Here is a 24977-nt window from a genome sequence, read left to right on the forward strand (position 1 = left end):
AGTCAGCTTGATTATTGTAACAGTGTCTTTACAGGTCTACCTAAAAAATCCATTAGACAACTGCAGCTCATTCAGAACTCTGCTGCTAGAGTCCTCACTAACACCTGAAAAGCGAACCACGTTAGTCTAACTCTGAGGTCCTTACACTGGCTGCCTGTCCGTCAGAGGATAGACTTTAAACTTCTGTTGCTGGTCTACAAAGCTCTGAATGGTTTAGGACCAAAACACATCAGTGACCTCCTGACCCAGTATGAACCTACCAGACTACTCAGGTCATTTGGATCCAGTATGTTGTCAGTTCCCAGAGTCAGAACTAGACACGGAGAAGCTGCGTTCAGCTTCTATGCTCCACATTTCTGGGACAAACTTCCAGAAAGCCTCAGATCAGCTGAAACAGTTTATTTAAATCCAGGTTAAAGACCCACCTGTTCGCAGCTGCATTTGAATAGAGTTCTTATTCAGAAGTTCAGATCTGCACTGTTTCTTTTAAGCTTAAAGTTTTTATCTGTTTATCTGTTTATTTGTTGTTGTTGTTGTTTTAAATGTCTATACTTTTTATTGCTTCCCCTGCCCCCTGCTGTAATGCTTTTATTTTTTTATGTAAAGCACTTTGAATTGTCTTGTACATGAAATGTGCTGTATAAATAAACCTGCCTTGCCTTCCTTCATATAATTTGACCTTTCTTTGCATGCAGTGCATTGGACCTGAAATATGATGGTTGCCATGACATTACAGGTATTTTGCAAACTTAAACTTTTGATTCTTGCAGCACAGGTTGTAGCAACCTTGTACTGAATACAAGTATTTACACAGCGTTCCTATTTGGATTGTGACAGAATGTCTCCATCTGCTGTACAGTTATTAGTAAGTGTATTACAGTCTTTTTTAGCAGCTGGGTATTTGTATTTACCCTCTGATACAGTCATTAGTATAGTTTTTAAATAAATTCGCTTTTTTTTCCCTCTAAGGTTTTATGACTATTTCTTGTATTCCTTTAATTTTTTTCATCAAAATTGTACTTTCAATAATAATAATAATAATAATAATAATAATAATAATAATAATAATAATAAAGCAACAATTCCCCTTTAAATTCATTCCAATATATACTGAGCATACATTTCTGACTCCTTGGGCATTAAATGTGTCACCACTCAGGTAACTGAGGCCTTTTATGGAAACGTTTACATGCACCTCTTTCTCACTGGATTGAATCCCCTTTTACTTCCTCGTCTTTTCTATGACAATTTAGCAATAAAATGTTAGCTCGTTGAATAATTCCTATCCCGCTATCTTATTTTCTTATTTCACATTAAAACAAGGCATTTTAAATACAAGACTGCACTGTTTGGATTCTGTTATTAGTAGATTCATAGAAAAACCCAAAGTGAACAAAGTGTATCATATGACTTTATTATTTAGCTTTTTTTTTTTTTTTAATCTGAACAGCAATGGATTTGAAGACACTTCCATGCTCTGTAAGTTACAAAGTGGGTTTTTGTTTATTTCACACATCATTTCATGTATGTGATAAGTAACTCTGGTTAGACAAGGACCAACCAGACACTACATGTTGTCCTGTAGAGTCTTAAAATCATAAAACAGTAACCATTCATTCTCAATGTGAACCTATTGCTGGTACATTTTCTTTGTGTATACTTTGCATCACTTCATATTTCCTGTAACACTTTTCCATCTGATGCTTACAAAATAAAACTGGCAATGTATGAATGACACAGGTCAGAATGTACTGATATGATCCGACAATGAAATGATCCAGTACCTTTTCGCAAACCTGCATCTAAAACAAACCCTCAGATGACTAAGGTTAAAATTCACACCACCACTTATAAATACTATGCATTTAGCTCCCTCTGGTGGTTACTTTGAACAATTGCATGGTAATGTTCTGCTCTGCCTATTCCTAACCTAAATTCAGATCCTCTTTCATTTCTTTTTAATAGTATGCAATGAGAGGTAGCGTTCAAATATGGATAATCATCTTCACAAATGCACAGAAGACTGCTTAAGACTCTCTATATGCAGTCCTATTTTTCTGTCTCAGCAGCTGTAAACACTGCAAAAACACTGTGGGCGAGAACTGGCTCTTCAGATCCAGTGTGGCTTTGGGTCAAGAGAAAAAAAATACAAGAAGATACTGTTGAATTTCACAAGTAACACGTCCTATGCAGCCTTTTCCTTCATCCCTTCTATTGCTCCTCGTCTCTTCAGGTTAGTGAAGAGCAATGCAAAGTTGATAATATATGTTGACACGCAAACCATGCAGAAATCCCCCAGAACAAAGGCGAGAATAGATGCGAGATACAGTGAGCCGGCTACAGACACCCAGGAGGAGAGGACCAGAAACACTGCAGCTTTCTTAGACAGCGACAATCCTGTAAAAGAGACACAGAGAACTCAGTCAAACAGCAGCAGACGTCTGAGATTATGAACAAAAATTACAGTAATTTGTGTAGCTATAAAAATAAAATAATATCTATGCATATTTGAAAGAGAATGCAACTGTAGTAATGCAACTCAAGTAGAAGCTCATACTGGAGTAGATGCTGGACTGCAACTGGCATGTTTCTGCTTTGAACACTGTAATTAGAAGACAATGACAGACTAACCCAGGCCTAGTTGCAGAGTATAAAATATGATGCCAAGCACGCTGTTGGGCTGGTTCAGGGGGCTATCTTTGCCAACAAAGAACTGGACCAAACCAAAACCACGTCCCCATCTGTCAAAAAAAAAAAAAAGACACACAGACAATAAGAACAAGCCTTTTTCTGCAGAAATATAGACAAAAATACAAAATCAAATAGGTTAAAGGTGCATAAATCATGTAAAAGAGGACTGAAAAGAGAGAAGTCTATTTTCTTTTGTGAGTATGTTAAATAAGAGGAGGGTCCAGGCTGCCAGAGGAATTTGGAACACGTGGCAAAGAAGGGATTTGGCTTAAAATAATCAGTTTACCTGTAAGGAAAAGGTGGGTGCAAAAAAATGAAGAACAGTCTACTTTCTATGAAGAGGCCTACAGGTCGAGGTTTGCACAACATTGCAGGATAAGAGCACAGAAAAGGATAAAAAAAAAAAAAAAAAAAACATACCTGGAGGTAAAAACTTTGGAGCAGCTCACAGACTCCCCCAGGTCGCACATTGCTCTGTACTCCGGGTTTCTTTCTTTGGATAATTCGACGTGAAGAGCGTAAATAGACAAAACAAAACCGAAGACGCACAGAAATATGCGCACTTTTCTCTCCCATGTCGGCAGCCCCTGAGTTCCACCCACAGACATTATTAGAATCCGGCGTGAAAAAGTCTATGTGGAGGGGGAGAAAATGTTATTTAACACGAGATTTACAGGATGTGTGAAAGGGTCTAGGTCCCGTCCCAACACGCTGCCGTCATTAACGTGTCCAAGCAGACGTGGAGAAGTCAGAGGGTTCTCACTTCTGATTGGTCGAGAATATTTTTTACGCGGCCGTTCATTGGACGGCTGAGTGCAGATGTTGAGTCAGACAGATGTGTGTTTATTATGGACTTTAGTCTGTTTGGCCTGGAGGGGAACCTCTCCTCATTCCAATGAACGGTGTACTTTGGACAAAATAGTGTTCTCAGGTGATATTTTAACTTTATCAGCTGAATCAGACAGAAATACTTAAAACTTTTCCTTCTTTTTTTTTTTTTTTTTATCTTTGTATATAGCCAAAATATCAATCTAGACAACAATCCTCTATACCACTACAATGACGACTACTAAAAACAACATTATTGTCTATTAGTTGTCATTATCACACATACGATATTAACCCTTTCATGCATAAATTATGAGAACCTTAATCAAGATGTTTTTTTTCTTGAGTGTTTTTATTCCTCTTTAGGCATGAAAAAAAGAAAAAAGAAAAAAAACAAAACAAAACAATGCAGTTGATTTTTTTTATGAACCTATTTTTCATGGAGTTACAAAAATGTTCTCTCAGCAGGACACCGTATGTTTAATTTTAGAAGCAAAGAAACATACATTTACTGATTTACTGTGAGAAAACTATGCAATAAAAACATTTTTGATGCTGCTAAACCTGATATTTTCTCACATTTTAACATACCTGCATGGAGATAATATGCAAAACAAAACAACAACTTTTATTAAAAAAAAAAAAAAAAAAAAAAAAAAAAAAAAAAAGTTCATTACAGTCTAATAACAATTAGCATTAGCATGTAACTTTGCATTAACAGCAAAGTTTCAGTAATGGCATGAATGTCGGTGTATGGGATGGTGCATAAGTGTCCACTGTGTCAGCTGATATGGAACTAAAACAACAAATTCTTTATTCTTCTATTTTGGTTTTAATTATTCTTCTGTACAGCACTTTGGTCCACTGCGGTTGTTTTAAAGTGCTTTACAAATAAAGTCGGATGGGATTGGATTGGATAAATATGCATGATCCCTATTAAATAAACCAATAAATAATACAAAATAAATAAATAAAACAGCTGTCCACTGTGTTGACCACTATGCATGAAAGGGTTAATTTAATGTTTTTTGTTTGTTTGTTTGTTTGTTTTTACAAGACAAGATAGCATTGTATACCATTAAAATGACAATTAATATCAACATTATAACCTATTAGTTGCCACTTATGTAATGTATTTATTTAATATATGTTTTTATAAGACAAGACAATACCAAGATGTATGACAGATGTATACCACTATAATGCAACTAATAACAGGATCGTACTCTATTACCTGTCATTATCTTAATATTTATTTAGTGTTTATTTTTATAAGATAAGACACATTTTGTTTTCTGTTTTAAGTATGTGAATGTTTGTTAGTGTGTGTGTGTGTGTGTGTGTGTGTGTGTGTGATTAATAGACTTTTTTTGTTGTTTGATTATACTGTTTTTATGGTATTGTTGTTTATACTGTGAATGTATTTTTTGGTTGAAAATGAATAGAGAAGAGAAGAGAAGAGAAGAGGAGAGGAGAGAAGAGAAGAGAAGAGAAGAGAAGAGAAGAGAAGAGAAGAGAAGAGAAGAGAAGAGAAGAGAAGAGAAGAGAAGAGAAGAGAAGACTATTAATCCCACGACTGGGAAATTTGAAGTGTTACAGTGTTATTGATATTAAAACTAAGGATGAAAGTAATAAATACAAAAAGTAAAAAAAAAAAAAAAAAAAAAAAAAAAAAAAATACAAACTTTTTTTTAAATTATAAAGGGACAATAAGTGAACAGCAATTATAAATATACTACCGGTCAAAAGTTTGGACTCACCTTCTCATTTAAATGGCATGAAATGGACCACAGATGGCCAACAAGTGCTCAGCATCACTGAGAACGTCTTCAAGACTGTTGGAAAACATTTCAGGTGACTACCTCATGAAGCTCATCAAGAGAATGCCACGAGTGTGCAAAGCAGTGATAAAAGCAAAATGTGGCTATTTTGAAGAATCTAAACTATAAAACATGCTTTGAGTTATGTCACACTTTTTTATCAACATAATTCCATATGTGTTCATTCATAGTTTTGATGCCTTCAGTGAGAATCTATCATGTAAATAGTCATGAAAATAAAGAAAAAACAGGTGAGTCCAAACTTTTGACTGGTAGTGTATGTACAGAAAAATATATGGAAAAGAGCACTGTTTGAATACCATTTACAGTAGGAAGTAGATTATGTAGCATAAATTATTGCCAAAGGCCAAAGTAATTACGACTCAAGACAATTCGTAATTCCTCTTCTTTTAAAACACATAAAACTGGCCAAATATACAAAAACAAAAGCTCACACAGTGAAAGTATATTCCATTAGACGTATTTATTGTGTTCAGTTACATTCAAACAACGGAAAATGCAGGTAAGGTTGACTCAGTGTAACTCCTCCTGGAATAGTTAATTTCTGGAAAAAGCGTCACAAAAAAAAAAAAAAAAAGAAAGAAAGAAAGAAACCTGCTGTCTCTGTGGTAACGCCCCGCCTCTCATCATGTCCCTCACTCTCATTGGGCTACCCCTCTGTCGTATCCTCATCTGATTGGCTCATACCGCATGGCACTCAAATACAACACGGAAGAGTACAAGGAAGCGGCAGACAAAAACAAGAGACACTGCTGTGCTACCACGGGATTAAAAACACACATACGGATGTTGTGGTTGGCTTACAAGGTGAAAGTTTGTTACGTTATTGAGGAACACGCCTCTGTTTTGTTCTGTTTGGTTTGTTTAGACCAAAAAACAAATGGTTGTGCGTAATTCGTTCCTAGAAAGCCTGAGCTTCAGGTAACTAGCCTACGCCCCTGCGTCAAAAAGTGGGTAAGGCTGCGTCTTTATTGTGCAGTTACTGATTTAAGAAGTGGTAGGAAAACAAAGGGCTCTCGAAATACAGCCCCTTGTAGTTTTGCCCTCTGTCATCTTGAAGGTAAATGTTTTATCCTGAGACGTCGACTGACCGAGAGCTACAGGTTTGGTCCACAGGGCTGCCAGGCCTTTGGAGTGTGGAGTTGGTCACGCCTCGTTCCCACAGTCATTGTGTCTAAGGTTTACAGTGATTTAATAAGAATTAGATCACTGTATTCTCTTTAGTAAGACAACAGGAATCCGAATATGTGAAATCCTGAAACTCGGCCTGTGTATTTACCCAGTGTCCACTGTAGTACCTGGTGTGGGCCCTTCAGTGGCCCCTGGGGGACTTGGCCTTAACAGTGTGGGTACAGGGTACTTCTGTGGGCTTACACATATACACTTTGGTTATTTTACAGTCATAATGCGAAAAACATCCATATCAGACATACACTTTTAAGGGTTGTGATGCTCGTTCTGTCTTTGTTAATTTCCTGTTTCTTGCCATTATGAAAGCATTTATTACTTAGAACTGACTGTTAGAACAAATAATGCAGCACAGTTCTGTCCAAATAATGGTCTGTTCTAACCCTGAGTAAAATTAAAACAACAAAAATAGTAACACATGAAGGAATTGTTTCCATCCTCTTTCAGGTCTTAATTTATTTCCGTCAGAGAAGCCAGAACTTGTTAGAAAACAAAATTTTCCAAGCTTTTTTGTAATAGAACTGCCAGAAGTTGTATGAAAAAAAGGTGAAGTCACTGAAAATTGAGAAATAATGGGACTTTATGTGGTGAGATACAAAAAATGCATTGCCAGATGGGAAGTAATGCATTAAAACATACACTTTTTCTGCAGAAACCTAAACAGTGTCTTACAAATTAAAGAAAACAATTCCTCATCCTGAAGCATTATTAGAAAAATACTGCACTACTTTTAATGTAATATCAATATGTAGTTTTGTGTACATGTAAGTACAAATTCAGATGAAGCTAATTGTGTTCAAGACCATTTATGTGCATCATTAGATTTCTTATTTACTGGGATACTGCTAATAATTTACCTTTAGAAACATCTGTATAATAATGAATTTCTTGACCACAATTAATAATTAATTCTATAGAAAAGACACTTAACTAAAATACTGGAGTGGTTACTTTTAGTTGATAATTCCTTTGTACATTTAGTTAGTTAGTTTCAGTTTCTTTTTCCTATGCACATTTTGCTACTCATTTTTGACATGATAAGTAAATAATATCGAACAGATTCATCACTTGTTTTAAGGGGATTGACATATATTAACAGTGCTGACAAACTGCATGTTAGGGTGATCGACTGCAGTTAAGAACCTGCATGAATACTCTACTGTTCCTCTCACTTTGCCATTTTCTGTTCTTTACAGTAAAATGTCAACTAAGGAGGGGGCAGAAGATAAAAACGCTCAAGCTGTGGCCATGTCCCCAGAAAGAATGGCCACTGACAAAAGCAGAGAAAACCAGAACCAGTGTGGAGTTGAGACAACAGGCACCAGCACAGACACCAGCACAACAGCAAAAAACTTAGCTCTGCTCAAAGCCCTCTCTCTGGATGTAAAGTTTGATGTAGGAGAAGAGTATGATGTTATAGAAACTATTGGCACAGGTGCTTATGGAGTAGTTTCCTCAGCCAGGAGGCGGGACAATGGTAAGAACCATTTGGTGAACACAAAATTCCCTCTGTATATGGAAGCCCACTTAGTCACACTTCACTTTTATTTTCACCTTTCACAGGTCAGCAGGTGGCAATAAAAAAGATCTCCAACGCATTTGAAGTGGTGACAAATGCCAAACGCACACTGCGAGAGCTGAAGATTCTAAAGCACTTCAAACATGACAACATTATCGCCATCAAGGACATTCTGCAGCCAAACCTTCCTCACTCTGCCTTCAAATCTGTGTATGTACCTTTAAAACATTCATCTAGTAGCAAAGAAAACATGCACGGGGTTTCTCCTCATCATCTGCAAGCTAGAATTTGGATAATCTTACTATCATAATGAATAATTATTCCTAAAAAAGCCTGACAGTTGGATGATTTGGATGTGTCATGAGTATTAAGTGCTGTTGATCATTACTTTAAATCAGTGGTTCCCAACATTTTTTGGCTCATGACCCCATTTTAACATCACAAATTTCTGGCGACCCCAGACATTCAAAACAGAGCTTTTTTTTTAGTTTTGCTAAAATTTATTGGTTTTTGATCATGTAATAGTTTGGTATACTATGGTGCAAATAATAGTTAATTTTAGTCGATATTTAGGCTATGTAATGTATGTAATGCACCCTTTTGGTGCCTTAGCGGGTCCAGGCAGGTGAAGAAATCTTTCTATTCTCTGTTTGGTCCGGTTTTCTGACTGCCACTGTGTCCGGGCAGGTTGAAGCGTAGTAATGCATGCAGTCACATGATTGAGTCAATCAAGATATGCCCTCTCAGATATTATATCCTGCATTTTATTTGAACTTGATTTTTTATTAGGAAAAGTGTGTGGTGTTTTAATTATAATGAAATATACATTCAATCATTAAAATATATTTTTTATTTGTAATTTATTTATTTATTTATTTTTTTATAAATTACTTGAAATTTCAGGCAACCCCATTTGAAATCCAGGTGACCCCAATGTTGAAAAACACTGCCCTAAAACATATGGATGGGAATCAGAATAACTAAAGATGCAGTACTACAGTGACAGTGTAAATCTTGATCCATTATAAAAGAATCCTCTGTTATACACAATGATCTCTTGAACTGAAGAAGAAAAAAGGAGGAATTAACTATGTATTCAGTGCACTGAGGTGTTACTTTTACAGAATTTAGAACCAAGATGAAACAATGTGTAAAAAAGTACATTGAGTTCAAGCTTAGTGCCTCTTAAAACAGACTGACTGTAACATGTGTGCCATTAGGCCAGTTTAATTGGTAGGTGTTTGTTCAAAGCCTGTGTGTGTGCGTGCTTATAAAAGCATTGGTATTCTGTTTGTGTATTGGTAACATATCAGAAGACAAATTATTGCCCTATAATACCATGTTGATATTTTGTCACATCCCTACCAAACCCTACTGTGTGATTCAGAAACAGCTCCAAATGTATGGAGTTGGGTAATCTCTGTAGGGCTCATCTCACATTTCTGCCTCCCCTCTCTGCAGGTATGTGGTGCTGGACCTCATGGAGAGCGACTTGCACCAGATCATACACTCTGGCCAGCCTCTAACCCCAGAGCACACACGCTACTTTCTCTACCAGCTCCTCCGTGGCCTTAAGTATGTGCACTCTGCCAATGTCATCCACCGCGACCTCAAACCCTCCAACCTGTTAGTGAATGAGAACTGTGAGCTGAAAATTGGTGATTTCGGCATGGCGAGGGGTCTCAGCTCCCACCCTGAGGAGTCTCATTCCTTTATGACTGAATACGTGGCGACTCGATGGTACCGTGCCCCCGAACTCCTCCTTTCTCTGAATCACTATACTTTGGCGATTGACTTATGGTCAGTAGGATGCATCTTTGCAGAAATGCTGGGGCGTAAGCAGCTTTTTCCTGGAAAGCACTACGTCCACCAGCTCCAGCTCATTTTGTCTGTGTTAGGTACCCCTCCTGATGGTTTAATCTGTGCCATTAGGGCTGACAGGGTGCGCTCCTATGTTCAGAGTCTTCCATCACGGTCTCCTGTGCCCTTGAGTAAACTCTATCCACAAGTCGAGCCAGAGGCTTTGGATCTGCTGGGGGCCATGTTGCGCTTTGACCCTCGTGAGCGAATAAGCGTGACACAAGCGCTGGAGCATCCTTACCTGGTCAAATACCATGACCCGGACGATGAGCCAATTTGCGTACCAGCTTTTGACTTTGAGTTTGATAAGCTTCCAATGAACAGAGAACAAATTAAAGAAGCAATTCTGATTGAGATCCAGGACTTTCATCGCAATAAACAGGGCTGCCGTCAAAGACTGCAGTTCAGACCCTTGGCGAGGGCAAACGGTGGAGCAGGAGGAGCGGCACCCCAAACCACTGTCCACTGCAGTGAGGCCTCCACTGTCAGCCTGACCAAATCAGCTCTGGTTCCTATTGCACAACAGCCTCAAGGAACCCAAATACAGCAACAGCAAATTAGAGAAGTTAAATCTCAACAACAACAAGACAGTGGGATACACACACCAGCAGAAGGGAAGCTCACATTCACAAATCAAATGCAGTCCTTTAATAAACAGCCTGTTTCCCTTGCCCCCGCCCATGTGACCCATCTGCCTCTCCTCACTAAGACTGAAAGTGGCCCAGTTGATGTGGACATGCCCAGTGCCAACTCAGATAGCGGTCAGCCAGAGACTATAGATTTAACAACGCCGGTGTCTAATCAGGACACAGCATCAGAAACTATGAGAGACAATGAGCCACAGGAGCCTCTGCCCAGCAGCCAGGCCTCTCTGACTCAGCCCACCCAGAGCCAGTCCATGACCCAGGCTCCCACCTCCATTTCTGCAACACCAGCACAGACACTCACACCCTTACCCACCACAGTGCCTTCACTGTCTCTGTCTGCGGCACAAGCCCAGTCTCTGTCTCAGTCCTTATCACAGTCATTGTCCAAAAATGCCAGGCCTCCCCCAGGTGCAGGAGAGGCGACGAGAAAAGAGGGACCGATATCAGAGGATACCAAAGCTGCACTTAGAGCAGCCATATTGAAATCAGCTCTCAGAAATAAAGCTAGGGGTGGTAAGTTCTATCTGCTGAAAACATTGCATATTATAGTTGGTTTGTGACGTGGTTTTCATTTAGGATGCCTTTATCGATGTCTTCATTGCAGATGGAGTGACCTCTGTACTCGACGCCAGTGCAGGAGGAGGTGCATCGTCCTCCCTGTCGTCTCTTCCAGAGTCGCGTCGGCCTGTCACCGCCCAGGAACGTCAGCGGGAGAGAGAGGAGAAAAGGAGGAAGAGGCAAGAACGAGCAAGGGAGAGGGAGAAGAAAATGAAAGAAAAGGAGAGAAGGGAGGGAAAACAGGGAGACTCACTGGGCGGGGTTCTGCTGAGTGACAATGATAAGAGCCTGTTGCAGCGTTGGACAAAGATGATGGACAGCCGCAATGAAAAATCTCACATTTCTAATAACGATGGAGGAAAGAAGAAGGACTGTAAAGTGAACTCACACTGTAATGTAGCTATGACAGATAATTCTCAAGGATCACTGAATGTTAAAACAGAGTTAAGGAAAATACTGTCTCATGAGCAAGTTATTTCTCATGTTAAACCTAACCAGCCTGGTTTGTTTCAGCCTGCTAGTACCCAGCAGCCACCGCTGGTGTTCTCCATGAGCCAGAGGAAACCTCCAGCAGATATAGTCGTTGGTGTAAGTGGAGGGATGGATATAGTGACTGTGACTGGTGGCTTTGTTAAAAACAACACACTCAAACCTCACAATGAGAACGACGGACACAGTGGTTTCAACTGTTTGGGCAGCTGGGGGGGGCACCAGTTAGATGCGAGGCCATCACAGCAACCGCAACCAAACAGGACCGTGCAGCCTCCCCCATCCAGTTTCCTTCAGCCCCATCTCCAACCTCAGACACAGAACCAATCTGAACCTCAACCTCAACCACAGCTGCTTCCACTAGAGAGTTTTTTGACCAAAGCCTCGCCTCCCAGAGAGACTAACGGAGATGTGAATATCGGAAGCCAAAATAACCTTAACTCTCATCCGAACCCCTCTAATGCAAACACTGGACCTATGGAGAAGCTATGTTCAACTGTAGGAGAGAAACCAGGACCTCAGAGCACAAACCCTCTCTGTGGGACTTTAGGCGTCCCGGCTCAGCCTCATCCCAGTTTAGGGTTCACTGACACTGGGCAGCCGGGTCCGTCTCTGGCCCCCGACATACACACAGTGACACTGCAGCTCTCCAAGTCCCAGGTGTGTCTCAGGTTTATTTATTTATTTTTTACTTTCTGTTTTGCAACTAGCACTTTTTTTTTTCATATTACATAAGACAGCGGGTAGCGACTAAGAATTATTTTTATTGTCAGTGCGTGAGCCTTATGTGGCTGTCAATTATTCAATTTGTTTGGTGAAAATGACAAATATCAAAAGTCTTCTGTCCCAAAGTCTAAAATTACATCTCACATATTTTAATTGTTTTATTATTTATTGAGTTTACTGTCAATGGAGTAAAGAAACTAGTCAATATTATAAAGGTTGAAATTTGTGATTTTATTTTTCTTTCAGAATTACTCAAGTATATTAATTATTCATTTAAACATTTGGAATTAAACATCATTGTCGCTTCAAAGCACAGAATTGACAGGTCCTGTTTTCTTTACTAAAATAGGCACTTTACTATATTATTCCTTATTCCTATATTATTTCCAAATATTATTCCCACACATGTTTAAATGAGTCTCTTCATTGCCTTTGACTGGTCTAACTTACAAAGTTCAGTTGAGTCAGTGTTTCCTCCTTTCTCTTGGCAGGTAGAGGATGTTTTACCCCCCGTATTCTCAGTCACCCCTAAAGGCAGTGGGGCTGGATACGGCGTGGGCTTTGACCTGGATGACCTTCTGAATCAATCTCTTACAGATCTGCAACACTGTGACCGGGACAGGTGAGTCTATCTTTACACAACAGCCTGGTTTCTATGACAAAACCAGCATGTGACACAGAGCGTGCTTTATCTATTCATCTGTGACCATTATTTCCAGTAACTTTAGGCAAATGTGGCTCTGTGCTTTCTGCAGTTACTTTACTGTAATCGCTGTTAAACCACAGAATTTTATTACATGTGATACTGTATGTAATTAAAACCACTGTCCCAGTAATAATTATTTTATAGTTTATTATTAATTATTGCACAGTAGACGAGTATTTTAGTATTTGTTTTGACAGGAACAGTGCATATTAACAGAAACATAAGTGTAAATGAGCCAGAGTTAGCCAACAGGATTAATTTTTATCTGTTCACATATTAAAGGGCATCTTAAAAAGTAGAAACTGTCTAGAAATGACGTAATCCAAAACATTATGCAACAGTGGCAAAAAAAAAACAACCCTACATTAAAATGCAAAACAATGTAACAGGTGCCAATCCACTATACTAAATATAACAATTCTAGTAATAAATAAACATATAAAACTGCACTGCTGTAGTTATATGTATGTGTACAACAAAGATATAAATGGTAAAAACAATCTAACAGTTGTTGGTCTAACAGCCATCATCAGTTAAAGGAGTCGTATTTTGCTAAACCCACTTTTATTAGTCTTTGATACGTTTATTTGTGTATTTGGACCCTAACAGTTCAGAACTTTGAATTTGAACCCTCCAGGTGCTGCAAAGTTATTTTTATATTCATTTTGGCAAAAATTGAGTGGATTTCTACAGCCCGTTTTAATTCCTTCTTAGTTTGCGGGGTCTACAACTTGTTTCGTCACAACATTTGCACATATAAGGTCAAGACTTCCAACAAACATTTCTCTGAGTATGCCATAATTGTCAGCAGCAGCAGTTGTAGTAAAACTGAAAATATGTCCAGACTTTGAGCCGATTACCTAAAATGTTCAGTTGTTGGTTGAACGGGACAGAGCAGCACACAGCCAACGACCTGGAGGGTATGGGATGTGAAGTGGCTCATTTGCATTTAAAGGGCCAGCGCAGTGCTCAAAACGACTTTTCTGGTGTCATTACTCAGAAATAAGGTTGAAAATGGACCTGTGGAGTTGAATTAATGAAGAATTCAGACCTAAGCATAGCATTTACAGTTTATGTAAACCACAGGGTAATGTTTTAAAATGCATAATTCCATTTAAAAAAAAATAGGACCAATGGCCAATCTTACCGGCCAAATGAAAAGCTTTGGGAAATGTATCCAGATGCCATTTATTATCACCCAGTTATGTGTATTTATTATATTACAGAAATAGCCCATGTTTTGGTCATATTCCAATCAGATCTGTAAAAAATTCAAATTCCAACTTGATATCATTGATACTGAGTTATTGCATCGATCCACTTCCTGTCAAAACTCCATCCACAATCCATATCTCAGTATTTACTATGAAATTATCTACATGTTCAGTTCTAACTCAAGGCCACATGTGAGATATCAGTCACTTGTGTAAAAACATACTGATCAAAATTAAAGACAAGGTTTTGTAAATGAAAAATGTGTCAATATAAGGATATGAGAACAGTAGCAAATATGAAAGAAGCATATTAAGAATAGTATATTTACAGCATTGATTAAGTCTGCCAGCAGGGATGTGTTTGCATTACTGAGGGGAAAAAACCAATTGGAGCTTGATGTTGAATGAATTCAGGTTTCCAATGACATGAGCCTGTGCACAAATCCTGGTTTTACACAAATGTTTTGTAGAAGTGCATAGAACACATTAGATCAAAGTTATTATGACAAGTATGGTATGATAGGAGAACTGGCACAGCTTTGCAGAAGAAATAGGTAATATAACGCTGCATCAAACCCTCTTCATATAAATGGTAGTTTCATTCTGTATGTCATTTAAAAACATACCTTAAAGTGATATACCTCCTTTTTTTGTAACATACACCCAAAGAATAAAGATTTGATATTCCCACAATACAAATGGGTACATTTTATTTATAGTCAATCATTTGACATGTGATCCACATATCCATAACTGTACATGAATAACTATTGTTTGAAGGAGGAAACAAAGCCTCATCAAGTTGATTTTGTGTATTTATATTACAACAGCAAACTTCAGTTTAAAAATGTGAAAGAACACAGAGGCCCACATTGTCTGTCCTTGAAAGTCTGGATTCAGTTCATGATTATGTTAGTGAACAGTCGGTTCCATTTTACTAAGCTACACTCTAAATGATTCCAAGATTTTTTTAAATGAGCTTTAGCCTGCATTATATTTCTAACCTGTTTGAAAAAGGGGCACTTAGAAGGTTTTGTGTTGACTCTTCTCCATCAGTTTCGACTCCGCCCCGCTGTCGGCCTCCCTCTTATCAGATTGGAGCGAGGTTCACCGCATGACTCCAGCGGATCTGGAATCACTGCAGCAGGAGTTGCAACTAGGCTCTCCCATGATCCTCTCTGACACCATTACCCCTGATGCCTGACCCTCGTTTCCATGGATTTTAAGAGCAACACTTGGACTTGTGTAAATATTAGATTTTCTAGCATGAAAGCCTTGAGCAAAGACTTGCACAATTAATTTAAAAGTTAGCTTTTTAACAGGAAATACCAAGCACTCTTTTTTTTTTTTTAACCATGACAACATGTCACACTTTGTTAATAAAGAAACTGTCATCACCAGTCTGCTTGTGGTTGGTATGTTAATAAATGTGGTAAAACGTAGATGACACATAAATAAGAAACATTTCAGCTAAGACCAGTTGGGTTGTTATAGAACAAATGGCATCGTCATGTACGAGTATGGACAGACTGATGTGTTTTTCAGCAGCTGATAGTGATACTATTTGTTAATAATCAAGGAGACATAACTTCTATAAAAATCAATATATCTTTGCAGCAAAAATTAAAGTCTTCATCAACATTCAGAATTACTCCAATACAAACCTTAGTTTAAAGACTAGTAAGTTGAGTCAAATCAGTGTAATTTATTTATATTTCAACAGTGTTGTAAGTTTTCACACCAAACTAGGATATTATAAATTAGTCACCTTTTTTTTTGCCCTTTTTTTCCATTTCAGTCTTGATTCACTATAGAGTATTTTAGACGCATTCAATTCAGGTGTTTCATTGCAGGAACTTGGGCTACAAACAGATAATGGTGAATGCCCTAATTTTATATAATGAAATAAATATTGCAATGAACATTTTATTTTTATCCTTGAGTTAATTTTGTTCATACTGACTAAAACACTTTAAAAAATATTCAGTTTATTGTCATTTGATTTTATTCAACCTTGCTTTAATTATTCTACCTCCAGATTTATTCATGCTCTGACCGTAAATAATCATTTTAAATAAGAGGTAACTGTGTGGTTTCTTAAACTTTAGTCAGGAAGAAGGGTCATGTTTTAAAGTTAAAAATCACATATTGATTTGACATTTTGATGACTATAGCTATGAACATGTTTATCATAATATTTCAAACCAATAGAATAAGAAGCCTTACGAGCTTTGCTCAGGATGTGTGAGCAGAACAAAATCAAGACTTCTGAGTTGTGATGACAGACAGGGAGGCAGTTTTATCAAAGCCAATTAAGGACATTTGAATATTTATTCATATTTTATCAAATAAAGGGTGAAAGTACAGACACTGATAATCATAATGTTAAAAGTCAGATCCAGTATCACATCCTGAGGTTCAAGGCCACAGAATAACTACATAAACAGGATGAATGGACAACTGAGCCTGCTTTAACAATCAAATTCATTTATTTCAAATACAGAAAACATAATTTATTCAGCTCATAATTTATGTAGTTCATAATTCTGGTGTAAAATACAAACCTATCAAAACTACCTTAATCAAAGTTGATAAAAACTTACATGTCTAAGATTTTATTACAATTCATGTTCAATATGGCTTCATGTGCAGCTCAAGATAAAAGAAATAAGTGACTAGTTTGACTTTTTTTGGTCCAGGCTGGACTTGGAATTCACTTCCTCCTTCATTGGTGCTGATTTAAGGTCTACCAAAACGAAATCTGGTGTTCAAAGGGACTTATCTTTGAAGCAGAGTCAGTAGAGTGGACAGACACCCAACCAACATGGCAGTGCTCCCACACCAGTTCCGATTAGCCGACCCGTAAAGCCGGATCTCTGGTATCGTGTTGCGGATGAAATCTGAGTAGGCGGACACTTTGGCATAAACACCTGGTTGGTTTCTATGAGCACAGCCCAGTCCAAAACTGACCACCCCTGCCTGTACCCAGGTCCCATTAACCATCTGGCAGACGAGGGGCCCTCCTGAGTCACCCTGGGGAGGTAAACACAACGCAGACTCAGTAAATTATTGTGTAGGAAAAGCACATTTCTAAGCAGATCTCATATAAGACAGAAGTAAAAAGAATGTCACCAAAGACAGACAAGAAAAGCCACATATTCATAAGAAGCAATCCTTTTCTCTAGTTCTGCAGGAACCTGAACCAGGCAGAGTCCTGAATGATGTTCCCTTCTTCTGTACCCATTTAACATGCAAATAAAGGGTGGGATGATCCCTCACAGAGGTATGCAGGATCAAGTAACTCAACACTAGCTTTCTTGTAAACCTCCAACAGCCTATTTATCAGTGGCTCCCACCCTTTCAGCTTAAGACCCAAAAATAGATATTTTCTGCATCTCCTGGACTTTACCAAAACAGTGTGTCTGGCAGTCCATTTTCTACTTTTTTCTTGTTAAAACATGTTTTTTTATATGTTGTTGCATCTTTTACTTTTACATCATTTTCATCTTTTTGCATCTTTTTACCTTTTTCGTCACTGTCATCACGTTACATCTTTAATATATTGTTGCATTGTTTTCCTCATTTTGTATGTTATGTATTGCTGCATCATTGTCTTGCTATGTCTCTTATGTTTCCTCTGCATTTCACATGGGTCAACATTTAACACCTGAAAACACTATTACTTTAATTCATATATCAGATCATAGTCCTGTATTATTCAAAGAGCAGCCCAATAAACAGCTCTGCAGCCCATGTTAAATCCTGACCCTATGTTTTTGACAGACGATGGTATATATATATATATATATATAAATAAATATATAAATAAATATATACATAAATATATACATAAATACATAAATACATACATACATACATACATACATACATACATACATACCCAAAAATACAATCCCCATTTCCAGAAGCTGGATGTTACCAATTAATCTGTCAATCAATTCCACTGATTCTTACAGGAAAGCGTTACTTGTACACACTATACAATTTTCAGTGTCTGTCGCACTTTTAAAGTTTTTTGCAGGCACACGGATTTGTTTATATTTACAAAATACAATTTAGTTGGTCAGTAACAACAGTAGATATCTTTTCTTTATAATTTATTCAGCAAAACAAAACAAATTAATAAATCACAGATCACAGTTTTCATAAAACTAAAAAAATTGTCCCAACTTTTCAAGAAGTGGGGTTTGTATAAAATTCAAAACAAAGCACAGTACATATTGGAGTATAAAACAATATGCATCTCTCTGTTCCGTATGTGTGGGTTGCAGCACATAAATAAACTTACAAACCACTACCTCGTCCTGGGCTGATATTCCGCTCTTATCGTTCCACAAACTTATTAAAAAACAAACAAGTGTAAAAGTAAGAGGAGCCCCACACTATGGCCCTCCTGCTCACCAATACCCTGGATACCCAGGGATTCATTTGGATTTTGAAATTAAAAATAACTGTAAAATAGATCAAACTAAATAACTGGGCTTTTTCGGTCAGACAAACCAAGACAAACATTATTCTGTCCAAGTCTTAACTTTTTATCTTTTTGAGATGTACTGTGCACTGCCCCTCTCCAAGTGGTAACAGGGTTTCTGCAGGTTTCAGCAAATCTAATTGAATACTTTTTAATGCCACTTTAAACAAATTTAATGCCCATGTCCAAATGCAGATACAGTTTATATCTATACATACACAATGGTTTACCGTCAACAGGCTTTAACCAGATTCTGAATAGTTCCTCCTCCAATCACTACTGCTGAAACTTGCATTTTCCCATTTTTCCGACACTTGCTAATATTCCCTCCACTCTTTCACCACAGCATGAGCACGCTCACAGCACATTGCATTCCAAGTGTCCGGTGCTGTGACTTCGTGTATCAGCCATAAACAACAGCCAATTAAATGGTTCCGCCTGTCAATCATCACACTATACTTCTGATCAAAATTATTAAATGTTTATATAATCAAAATAAATCATGAATAAAAATGTGTTTTTTTCCCATCAAGTGTATTTAATTTTTTAATGCCTCTGGACATTAAATTTAATGCTTTTTAATGCCATTTAAGGCTTTAATTTTGCAAAATCTATATGACTTTTAATGCTTTTTAATGACCTGTGGAAACCCTGGATAAAGAGCATGTGTGTGAAATTTGAAAAGAATCAGGTGAATAGTATTCAAGAAATGGGTTACACAAAAATCTCAGATGGAATTACTGGCAGATCTATATGCCATCGCCCTCTGGGCAGGTGGGGGTATGATAAATATGTCCAAAGTGAAAAAAAAACAAACTCTTTTTAATATAAGGTGGTCTCTTTACAGCACATCATGCAGGAAATAACATCATAGTAATGGAAGTAGGTTAATAACAAAAAAAACCCAAAACTACCTACATCACCCATTTATTGCATGAAAAACAGGTGTGTAAGGACAATATAAAACACACAGAAAGACAGAAAATGGTATATTTCTGTTGCTTAGATGATTAAAAACTAACTTGTTTTCATCCAGTGGGTTAATCCTCTCATCCTGTCATCACTCTATTGCTTCGGACACATTCACACATTTACAGTATATGATACGAGTAGTTTTTAGTATTCGACTCCATGCTCTAAAGTAGAACAAAACCTGCTCTACACAGCTGCTGGTGTTTCCTCTCATACCTTCTTACAATAACAGTAAGCTCTCATCTACGAAATGTGTTACATTTTCTTGTGCCAAAGAAAATGAGGAGGATGGGAGTTTGGATCCTGTGCTGCTGTTATGGGATTGTATAAACGGCCCAGCAAACATAAGGTGGTCTTTGTGCTCCCAAGGACACTCAGACCATGCCAGCCCTAAATCTACAATCCACAGGTTTGTCTGTATTCACATGCTCCTTTGCTCACATTAGTTCTTTATTCATTCACCTTTTTTAGGATAAACTGTACACATTATGCAGGTAATGTTTAAGTTGTGTATTTCCCTCTATTGAAACACTTAACTGTGTGATTGTATAGATTGAATTCATGTCTAATTTGCAAAGTATGGACAAAGAACATCTACTGTAGTACGTCTAGAATCTTGTATATTCTTTAAACATAATTACTCTGTTGCCAGTTCTTATAGTACACTGTTTTTTGTTTTGTTCAACCAGCAAACCAAAAACCAAACACATTAAATTTACTACAACCAAGTGATAAAGTAAGCAGGGTTTACTAATACCCCCGCCTGTCATACAACACTTTGCCCCTCCTGCTCACTGATACCCTGCCTGCCCTAGGATTCATTTTGAGTTTTTACTTTTAATCTTTTCAAACATTTGTAAAAATTGAAAGAAAGACACATGTAAAGAACAAATGTGTCAAATTTTTAAAGAATTGGGTGATTAGTGTCTGAGATATCGAAGCCCCCTGGAACATCATAATCATGATTTATGGCCCATGTTTTCATTCTTCTGTCAATCACTGCCACTGGTTAAACTAACTGTCAATATATTAAATGTTAAATGCTAAGTTAGTCTAGATATGCAAGTGTTCTCCAGTAAAAATAAAAAACACCATCACAAACACCAATTGGCCTACCCTTTAAAAAAGTTTCAACAAATTAGCAGAAATAAAAAACATTACTGCCCTAAAAATTTGCAGACATTTAAATGTGTCAAGATAAAATCATCACAAAAAGAAACCATTTCAAAAGTAATTCAACGTTTTGAGAAAATAAAAGGAGACTATACCCAGAGAATGTGAACTTACCGAGTAATGTTTAGTTTATTTGGTTACACTAGAGTGTTTGTGTTAATGGGCTTGTAATATAAGATTTTGACCTGTCAGCTCATTTCTAATTAGAGCGTGTTTATTCATGTATTGTTACACAGAGTCACTAATAGGCCTATTTAGTATAAAACTTGGCAGTCAAAACGGAAGCAATTGAAAGAATAAATAAAGATTTTCGAAGTGCCAAACCAACAGCTGGTTGAAAAGTACCTGGCATGAGTCCTTGCCGCCCTCCTGATATCCAGCACAGATCATGTCATACAGGATGTCTACCTGCTCCGTCGGGTTTAGATTGTACATCTCCTGACATGAACTCTGGGAGATGATTGGCACCTGCACTTCCTGCAGAGTCCCCACTCCTGACAGAGGAACTGAGAGGAGGAGGAAAGGGACAAATAAAAACTAAAGAACAGCAGGAATGCAGAGGTGAGGGCTGTTTTTTAAAGTTATCTACTAACAAATTTATAGTGCAAAACCCATGCACTTCAAGGTGTTTGTGTTTTACATACTGTAGATCTTGACTGAATACTACATACATTTGACCATAGACATTTGTCTTTTGTTTGTGTAGGCACCCATTTTGGTTTTTAATTACTCTTACATTGAATAAAGTATTGTACTTCTTTGTTTTTAAATAGTAATCCTTCATTTGACAAAATTTAACAATTGGGTGAGATCGTATCACAACACCATTTTGCTGAAAGAATTTTAATGTCCATTAAGAGCTGGGTTTCTGGAACCCATCTGTTGCATGCTCTGCTGACAATGATACTGAAGAAAAACTGTAAATGGTATGTGCACCAATGAGAGGCTAAATTATTTAAAATATTAACTACTTCACATATACCTTCTGACACCTTGACCTTTACACACAACAGCAGGTGGAGGGAAAAAGAAAAAACATACATTATTCATTAGAAAAGTAAAGTTATTATGGAACATCCATCTGTTTAACAGAAGTATTCTGCACAGATGCAGTCATATAGGACTGAATAGACCCTTACCCTCATCTCGGACGTTTCCCCAGCCAGTGACATAGCACCTCATGCCACCTGGGAAGAGGGTGCCAGAGGCAGGCAAGCACACAGGACGTATATAATCTGACCAGGTTACTGGGCTGGACAGCTGCACCAGCGCCAAATCCTTCCCATTGTGAGGCTCCTCGTAACCAGCAGGGATCACAATACGGCTCACACGATGTACAGATTGGTGCATGTTGAAGTTGTTCAGCTGGTAGCGGCCAGCGTAGACAATATAAGGGCTCACATCGTACGGACTGAAAGAACACAGAGGGACAACACACCTGAAACCAGCTAGACTGGAAACCAAGGAAGAGATTTGACATGTGAAACATTTATATTGTCACAGTAAAAATGTCTGGAATGCTTTAAGCCAAATATCCTAGAAGTGGGTGGATTCCTAGGGATGAAATGTCTCTGAGGGTTGTTATACACTGAATGAATTTGATATTATTGTTCAGCCCTACCTAAAGATTAAGGCTGACTAACTTTTGTCGAATGAGGGTATCAAACTGTGGGAGATGATCTCATCTTAATGTGTCATTCTTCTGAAACTACCACAGCGCAAAAGGAGATTTTACAGATTAATTTTAAAAATAAAGTACCTCTGAATGTTTTATTATTGCACTGAATGGTGCAGATTTAGCCAATAAATCAGGTTTTCCATGGTCTAAACAAACATTATTATAACAGCCTCTTACAATCCACATTCAGTGCATTGTTAAACTCAATATTTTACATTAACAGCAACTGTAAAGCAAAAAGTAAAATATTGCTCTCTGACATGCGGTAGGATAGAAGGATTATACTCACTACACCTGAGGTGTGCAGAAAAAAAAAATCATGCTACAATTATTTTGACATATTGCTAATTGATATGAATAATTACTGACATTCTTTTTTATAGAAAAAAAAAAAAATCATATAAGCTAGATGATGATGTTGGAGACAAAAATAATCTGTTTCATTTGGAGAATATGATGTACAAGCGTACAATTATAAATCGTGAAGTGTGACATGCTTTGCTTGTAATAAAATTTGCATCTTCTGTGATTTGGATGTTGCTGGTCTTCTGCAGTTTTGATAACACATTGCTTTGATTGTTCAGACCTACATTTTGTTGTTCAGTTAGTCCATCAGTTGATATTTTTGCAAAACATTGGCCAGTCATTTTGTTACAACATTACAGAAGTGCAAAATGCCCCATGCTACCTAATGTTTCATGCTGATTGCCTTATGGGATCAATCCTGGTTTATTTATTTTGTTGATGTACATTTAGTGGGTTTACAAAGAGGCAGTGAGTCCCTGAGCTGGTGTTTGGCTGGTGTTCCAGGTGCTGTGTCTGGTCAGGGGATAGTTTTCTTACTTGGGGAAGCAGTGAGCAGCTGATAGGACCCATTTGTTTGTGATGAGGGAGCCTCCACAGATATGACCATCATTATTAGTCTGTAGGCCAAGGGGAGACAACGAGTGAGTCACCTCAGCATCACAGGCAAATCCTTCTCTCAGCAGATCAGATACACCAACAAAACACAGACTAAACCCCGACAAACCACCCACAAGCAACAACATTTAAGCCACGGATGGAGGCGCTGCACCTGTAGCAGAGGGACCCACCTGTATGTCGACCTGCCACGGCCAAGCTCCGTCTGTGGCGTCGATCCCTCCCACAATCCTGTTCTCCACTATCATGGGTCGGCCACATTCCTCGGCGCAGACCACCACCAAAATACCTGGATTTGAACGAAATGTACAGCTCCAAGTCACTACCCCAAAGCAGGAACACATTACACTGAGTCTCAGGTAGAACTGACCGAGTGTTCAGTCGGTACGAAGGCAAAGACAGAACAGACTTGGCGAGGACAAAAGCGGAGGTGGGCTACTCACCTGTTGCGCACCAGAAAATGGCAGAAAACTGGAAGTCGCGAGACATTTTGATTTTTTTTTTTTTTTTAAACAGACTCACTTTGAAATAACGCTAAGCTAGCACTTCAGAAAATAACGGCTTTGTCTTGAAAAAGCTGATAAATCGTTTTCACACTAAAGTTCTGTTTTTCCTGATATATCCTGATTAGTACATACAAATAAAATCCTCTTAGTTTAAAAAGTCGCTGGTCCATATGTTTTCATCATTATTAGCTCCTTTACGGGTGTAACCGTCAGCTCCAGGTACATTCCTAATGAAGACGACGATAAACACCTGACTATACGCGCTTACCTATAGCCAATCAGAAATCTTGTCCCGCCTACCTCATTGCTAGAGCCAACGAAATTAGCGGATTTTTACAAGTAGAACCATTGAAAAGCTTCAGGTTTGTTTTTTCGGGTCGTTTATCGGTAAAGGGTGGTGTTTACTGCCGTTTTCAGGTCTGAATTGTTAATGCAAATATCTTAGGATGAACAAAATGTCGCTTTTACAGCCAATTTGCCTATAGATTTGCGTTTATCTGAGATGGAGTTTACAATAAGTGTAAAAGAACAGAAAAAGAACATAAGTTTTATTGTCATTGTCCAGTATAAATCATTTGATTAGATTTTGATTGATTGATTGATTGATTGATTTCGAACATGCAAAGAAACAAAATAAAACAAAACAAAATAAACAAAATAAAACATGTAAATGGACAGAATCTATCTTCAAGCACATACAAGTCTCAATTTTGCATGGTCGAAAAGGAGTAGGAAGAAGTATAAACTTATTTAATCCTACCCCTCAGTGCTTTTACACCTTTATCACTAACTTGATACAAGAATCAAACAATACTATTTTCCTAATTTTGGCATCGAACCACAACAAATGCATAATGCAGTAATTGAATTACACGCAACAATATGATCATGGCAGTACAGTCATACAAACAGACTCAACAATTCAACCATTTTCTTCAATAATTACAGCAGATTTATCAATACTACAT

The 24977-nt window shown here is 37.8% G+C and overlaps 3 protein-coding genes across 6 annotated transcripts; 1 reads left to right on the forward strand and 2 right to left on the reverse strand.

Annotated features, from left to right (window-relative positions):
- Positions 1-1400: 1400 nt before the first annotated feature.
- Positions 1401-3419, reverse strand: vkorc1 (vitamin K epoxide reductase complex, subunit 1). Its single transcript, XM_030122228.1, has 3 exons — positions 3112-3419; positions 2632-2741; positions 1401-2397 (listed from the first exon to the last, which is right to left on the reverse strand). The coding sequence occupies exons 1-3, from the start codon at positions 3297-3299 to the stop codon at positions 2186-2188; spliced, it is 510 nt and encodes a 169-aa protein (XP_029978088.1). The 5' UTR covers positions 3300-3419; the 3' UTR covers positions 1401-2185.
- A 2650-nt stretch (positions 3420-6069) lies between these two features.
- mapk7 (mitogen-activated protein kinase 7) lies at positions 6070-15667 on the forward strand. 4 transcript variants are annotated; one of them, XM_030122219.1, is made up of 7 exons: positions 6070-6167; positions 7745-8025; positions 8112-8277; positions 9529-11087; positions 11179-12281; positions 12839-12969; positions 15324-15667. In XM_030122219.1, exons 2-7 carry the CDS (start codon positions 7749-7751, stop codon positions 15469-15471), a joined length of 3384 nt encoding a protein of 1127 aa, XP_029978079.1. In that variant the 5' UTR covers positions 6070-6167; positions 7745-7748; the 3' UTR covers positions 15472-15667. The 4 variants fall into 4 exon arrangements, with proteins under 4 accessions (XP_029978079.1, XP_029978077.1, XP_029978078.1 ...); XM_030122217.1 differs by lacking the exon at positions 6070-6167 and adding an exon at positions 6174-6281; XM_030122218.1 differs by lacking the exon at positions 6070-6167 and adding an exon at positions 6174-6281 and having other exon boundaries at positions 9529-11084.
- A 1065-nt stretch (positions 15668-16732) lies between these two features.
- Positions 16733-24223, reverse strand: LOC115410545 (prostasin). Its single transcript, XM_030122224.1, has 6 exons — positions 23947-24223; positions 23677-23792; positions 23426-23505; positions 22044-22315; positions 21250-21410; positions 16733-17300 (listed from the first exon to the last, which is right to left on the reverse strand). Exons 1-6 carry the CDS (start codon positions 23990-23992, stop codon positions 17046-17048), a joined length of 930 nt encoding a protein of 309 aa, XP_029978084.1. The 5' UTR covers positions 23993-24223; the 3' UTR covers positions 16733-17045.
- Positions 24224-24977: the final 754 nt, after the last annotated feature.

This window comes from Sphaeramia orbicularis, chromosome 19 (assembly GCF_902148855.1).
Source record: "Sphaeramia orbicularis chromosome 19, fSphaOr1.1, whole genome shotgun sequence".
Classification (NCBI taxonomy): Eukaryota; Metazoa; Chordata; class Actinopteri; order Kurtiformes; family Apogonidae; genus Sphaeramia; species Sphaeramia orbicularis.

Excerpts from the sequence above, each read along its gene's own strand:
- vkorc1 (XM_030122228.1), bottom strand. The coding sequence starts at position 3,299 with ATGTCTGTGGGTGGAACTCAGGGGCTGCCGACATGGGAGAGAAAAGTG. Across the intron at positions 2,742-3,111 it reads TCCAAAGTTTTTACCTCCAG|ATGGGGACGTGGTTTTGGTT; the intron begins GTATGTTTTTTT and ends TTTTTTTGACAG. Across the intron at positions 2,398-2,631 it reads TACTCTGCAACTAGGCCTGG|GATTGTCGCTGTCTAAGAAA; the intron begins GTTAGTCTGTCA and ends TCTCTTTTACAG.
- mapk7 (XM_030122217.1), top strand. The coding sequence starts at position 6,241 with ATGGTTGTGCGTAATTCGTTCCTAGAAAGCCTGAGCTTCAG. Across the intron at positions 8,026-8,111 it reads AGCCAGGAGGCGGGACAATG|GTCAGCAGGTGGCAATAAAA; the intron begins GTAAGAACCATT and ends CACCTTTCACAG. Across the intron at positions 12,282-12,838 it reads TGCAGCTCTCCAAGTCCCAG|GTAGAGGATGTTTTACCCCC; the intron begins GTGTGTCTCAGG and ends TTCTCTTGGCAG.
- LOC115410545 (XM_030122224.1), bottom strand. The coding sequence starts at position 23,992 with ATGTCTCGCGACTTCCAGTTTTCTGCCATTTTCTGGTGCGCAACAG. Across the intron at positions 23,506-23,676 it reads CGTGGCAGGTCGACATACAG|ACTAATAATGATGGTCATAT; the intron begins GTGGGTCCCTCT and ends CTTGGCCTACAG. Across the intron at positions 17,301-21,249 it reads GCGGCAAGGACTCATGCCAG|GGTGACTCAGGAGGGCCCCT; the intron begins GTACTTTTCAAC and ends TTACCTCCCCAG.